This window comes from Eurypyga helias, unplaced genomic scaffold (genome assembly GCF_000690775.1).
Source record: "Eurypyga helias isolate BGI_N326 unplaced genomic scaffold, ASM69077v1 scaffold32964, whole genome shotgun sequence".
In the NCBI taxonomy this organism is placed as follows: domain Eukaryota; kingdom Metazoa; phylum Chordata; class Aves; order Eurypygiformes; family Eurypygidae; genus Eurypyga; species Eurypyga helias.
Window position 1 is genome coordinate 4,694 of NW_010244891.1, and position 3,502 is coordinate 8,195.

The following is a 3,502-nucleotide window of genomic DNA, read 5'->3' on the forward strand; positions in this document are numbered from 1 at the left end:
CCCTAGGAACAGATCACTGGTGCTACTTTTTGTTCAGCTGACAGAAAAGCTACAGCTTGACAAGTTAACGCTACGGCACAAATCTCCTGTATAGGAAAGTGTACCATGATTCATAATAAAGACAGTTGATGTAATAAGTGAACCGTAGAATGCTGGAGCTGAGCAGTTTACAGATTTAGGAGGTTGATTGTTCTTGTCTTCTTATAATTGTAGGTGTAGTTGCAATATCAGGCAGTGAAACAGAGGATGATGACACTATGGATGTCCCACTGGATCTGTCCTCATCTGCTGGCTCAGGCAAACGGAGGAGACGTGGCAACCTGCCCAAGGAATCCGTGCAGATTCTTCGGGACTGGCTGTATGAGCACCGATACAATGCTTATCCTTCAGAGCAAGAAAAAGCGCTCTTATCCCGGCAAACACACCTTTCCACACTACAGGTATTAAAACAAGTACTTCTCACTTCAAAAGGAACTGTTTTCTTCTTAATTTAATTGTTTTCTAGTCGCTGATACTTCAATGGCACTTGTAAGGAGAAATCTATATTAATCGTGTGTTGTGATTGTCTTTGTTGGGAATGAACAAGGAGAATGTATTTATTTGTCAACAGGGGTTTTGTGGTGATAGATACACAGCTTAACATACAACTCTTTGCCTCTAAATATGCGACTTGAGCCTCGTTCCTGTAGAACGTGCACGTATATACTTACGGGTATGATCACTTCCATTAAGATCAGTGGAGCAGACTGTAGGGGATGGAGCTACTCAAGTGTGTCAGTATAGGTACGTTGAGGCTTTTCTGTGGTTAGTTTGGATTCTTATCCCGGGGTACTGCTGGCAGCTGCGAGGTCCTTGTGATCTCGTCTTCTGTGATCACCTTTGGGGGAATAGCTGTTGACAGTTGCAGCTTTCCACCTCTTGGGAAGGTGGCTGCATGAGAACCTGGGTAACCCCTGGTTTGGTTTTGAGAGGCGCTAAATATAGTGCGCTCCTGTTGACTTCTGGGCTTTATTTTTTCCAGATGAATTCGTTAGTACAAGTTTCGTAATTGGCGATAAAGTAAAATTTCCTTAATGTAACATCATAAAGAAAACCTCCTTTATGTAGTAAACAGACGTTAAACTATAAACTATCCTGTATCGCCCAGGAAACTGGTTTGATGTTTAAACAAGGACAAACTTAAATGAGGTAATTCATGTTATGTCTGTCGACACAGTCAGTTGAACAAGGAAAATCAGTAACTGTTTGTGGGAGGAGTGGCTCTCTTCAGAGAGAAAAGGTTTTCCTGTTGTTAATTAACCTAAGCTAGGGAACAATAGCTAATAGGTTAATGTGTGTGCACAGAGTTAAAAGCTAAACTCCTCCGTTTGGGCTAGCAGTCTTCAGATGTCCCCAGGCTTTCTGTAACAGGAGCGGGAGCTGGGGGTATAGCCAGGACAAGGGAAGGGCCTTTGCCAGGCATGTCAGAACTTGTCAGTAGGTCTCTCTTTTGTTCTGCAGTTAAGGAAACTGCTTGGAGGGGTTCATTAATCTATCCCAACGACTCTAATGGCGCATAGTTGGAAGTGAATGAAGGTAGAAATTAAGATGTCATTATATTCCCAGGTCTGCAACTGGTTTATCAATGCGCGCCGCAGGCTCTTACCTGACATGCTGAGGAAGGATGGCAAAGACCCAAATCAATTCACTATCTCCCGGCGAGGTACCAAGCTTCCCGAGGGCAGCCTGATGGAGTCTTCCATCAGCACAAAGAACTACATTCCCTTGCTGGAGGACACTGCCTTCCTTCCCGCTGCCGTGCCGCTCGGCAAGACTGTGTCCTCTTCCAAGCCAGCTTCCCCGGGATCGATCCTAGCTCGGCCATCGGTGATTTGCCACACGACTGTGACTGCATTGAAAGACGCCCCTTTCCACTTTTGCCAGCCGGCTGATGTAGGCCAGACCACGGACCTGCAGCAGCCCCCGGCCAACGGCTTCACAGACAACTCCCTCTCCTACCACGAGGACGCATCTAAACTGGGACCTGGTACGAATGCACAAAGTGGCCTCTTTAACACTCCTCCTCCAACCCCACCAGACCTTAACCAGGATTTCAGTGGATTTCAGCTACTGGTGGATGTTGCACTCAAAAGGGCGGCAGAGATGGAGTTGCAGGCGAAACTTATGGCCTAAATCCTCTTCCTTTTCCTTCCCCGTTTTGTCTTTCCAGGCAGGGATCTAACAGCTGTGTGGTTATTGCCACCCACACGATATCAGACTTCACTGCATTATTTTTTTTTTTTATTAATCTTATTTGCACAAGGGATTGCTGAAATGAAGCTTCCTGTCACTGAGATGGTCTTCAGTGGAATATGGTCATTCCAAGAATTATAAACTTAAAGCTACTGTAGAAAGAAAGGATTGTGTTGGTTGTTTTGGGTTTTTTTTTTTTAATGTTTTCTTTGTAGGTTTTTCATAATGTGAGATGGTTCCCAAGATCATGTGATTTGTTTTTGTTTCTTTCAGACTGTGCAATATCTAGTAATGATATAGAGTCTTCTTATCATTCCCATGCGGAACAGAATATACCGACATGCTGTCTAAAATAAATTTTCAATTTTTTTAACAGTACGAACTTTGGATGATTATGCTTTTTTCCCATAATGTAATAAAATATTTTCTTTAAAAATGGAGCATACAGAGTATTTTGTTGACTATGAGCTTTGCAGAAAACACTGCTTTACTCTGGAAATTAATGGAAGTGAGAAATGTTTTTGAGCTCATACTGACTTTGGTTTAGAAAGCTACGCTAGCCGTTGTTAAGCAGATGTTGGAGGAAACGCTGCAAAGTGGAGCAGAAGTACCTGACTGTGCTCTGCTGTGTTGAACTTTTTTTAAAGTGGTCAAAGGGAGCCATGTAGGCAACCACGTTAAATTTTGGGGCCCATTTTAGGCCCCTCTAAGCGTTCCACATTTTGGCTCCTAGCTTGGAAGTAGTTTTGAGGGCTGGGAGATATGACAGCCCACGGGGAAGTCCTGATGTTGAAACAAGGAGGCTAAAAGAGGGGTTGGGGCGAGCGTTCTTTGTAGGTTTTTGTGATATAGCCTCTAGACATCACTGGTGACAGATTTGGAGTGGGGAGGACAACTCTTCCCGCTCTTCTCAGGCAGTGTCAAGGTTTTGACTCGCTAATTCTAGTAGACTGAAATAGAAGAGACTGTATTGGGTTGAGATCTTGAGTTCTGGGAGCGAGGTCTTGGTGAGATACTTACACAGGTCGTTGACTAAGATTTAAAAGAAATTCCTGTTGTACTGGGGTGTGTTCTGGCCAGCAGAATCCAAGTTACCTTTCAGAAAAGGACTTTGCTGTCAAAATGACTTACAACTGAAAAATGTTGCAGCTCACATTTCAACTTACTTGAATGTCAGTCACCCACCCTTATACTTCCAGCAACCGTGAAATAAGAGACCTCTGGGGAGAAAAAATGAGATCTGGCTAATCCTTAAAAAACAAACCAGTTG

The 3,502-nt window shown here is 43.7% G+C and overlaps 1 protein-coding gene across 1 annotated transcript; it reads left to right on the forward strand.

The window, feature by feature from the left end:
* The first annotated feature begins 218 nt into the window (after positions 1-218).
* TGIF1 (TGFB-induced factor homeobox 1) lies at positions 219-2,662 on the forward strand. Its single transcript, XM_010149909.1, has 2 exons — positions 219-440; positions 1,606-2,662. Exons 1-2 carry the CDS (start codon positions 258-260, stop codon positions 2,170-2,172), a joined length of 750 nt encoding a protein of 249 aa, XP_010148211.1. The 5' UTR covers positions 219-257; the 3' UTR covers positions 2,173-2,662.
* The last annotated feature ends 840 nt before the right edge of the window (positions 2,663-3,502 follow it).

Bases quoted from the DNA above. Each gene is read 5' to 3' on its own strand.
- TGIF1 (XM_010149909.1), top strand. From the start codon at position 258: ATGGATGTCCCACTGGATCTGTCCTCATCTGCTGGCTCAGGCAAACGG. The intron at 441-1,605 runs GTATTAAAACAA...TTATATTCCCAG, and splicing joins CACACCTTTCCACACTACAG to GTCTGCAACTGGTTTATCAA.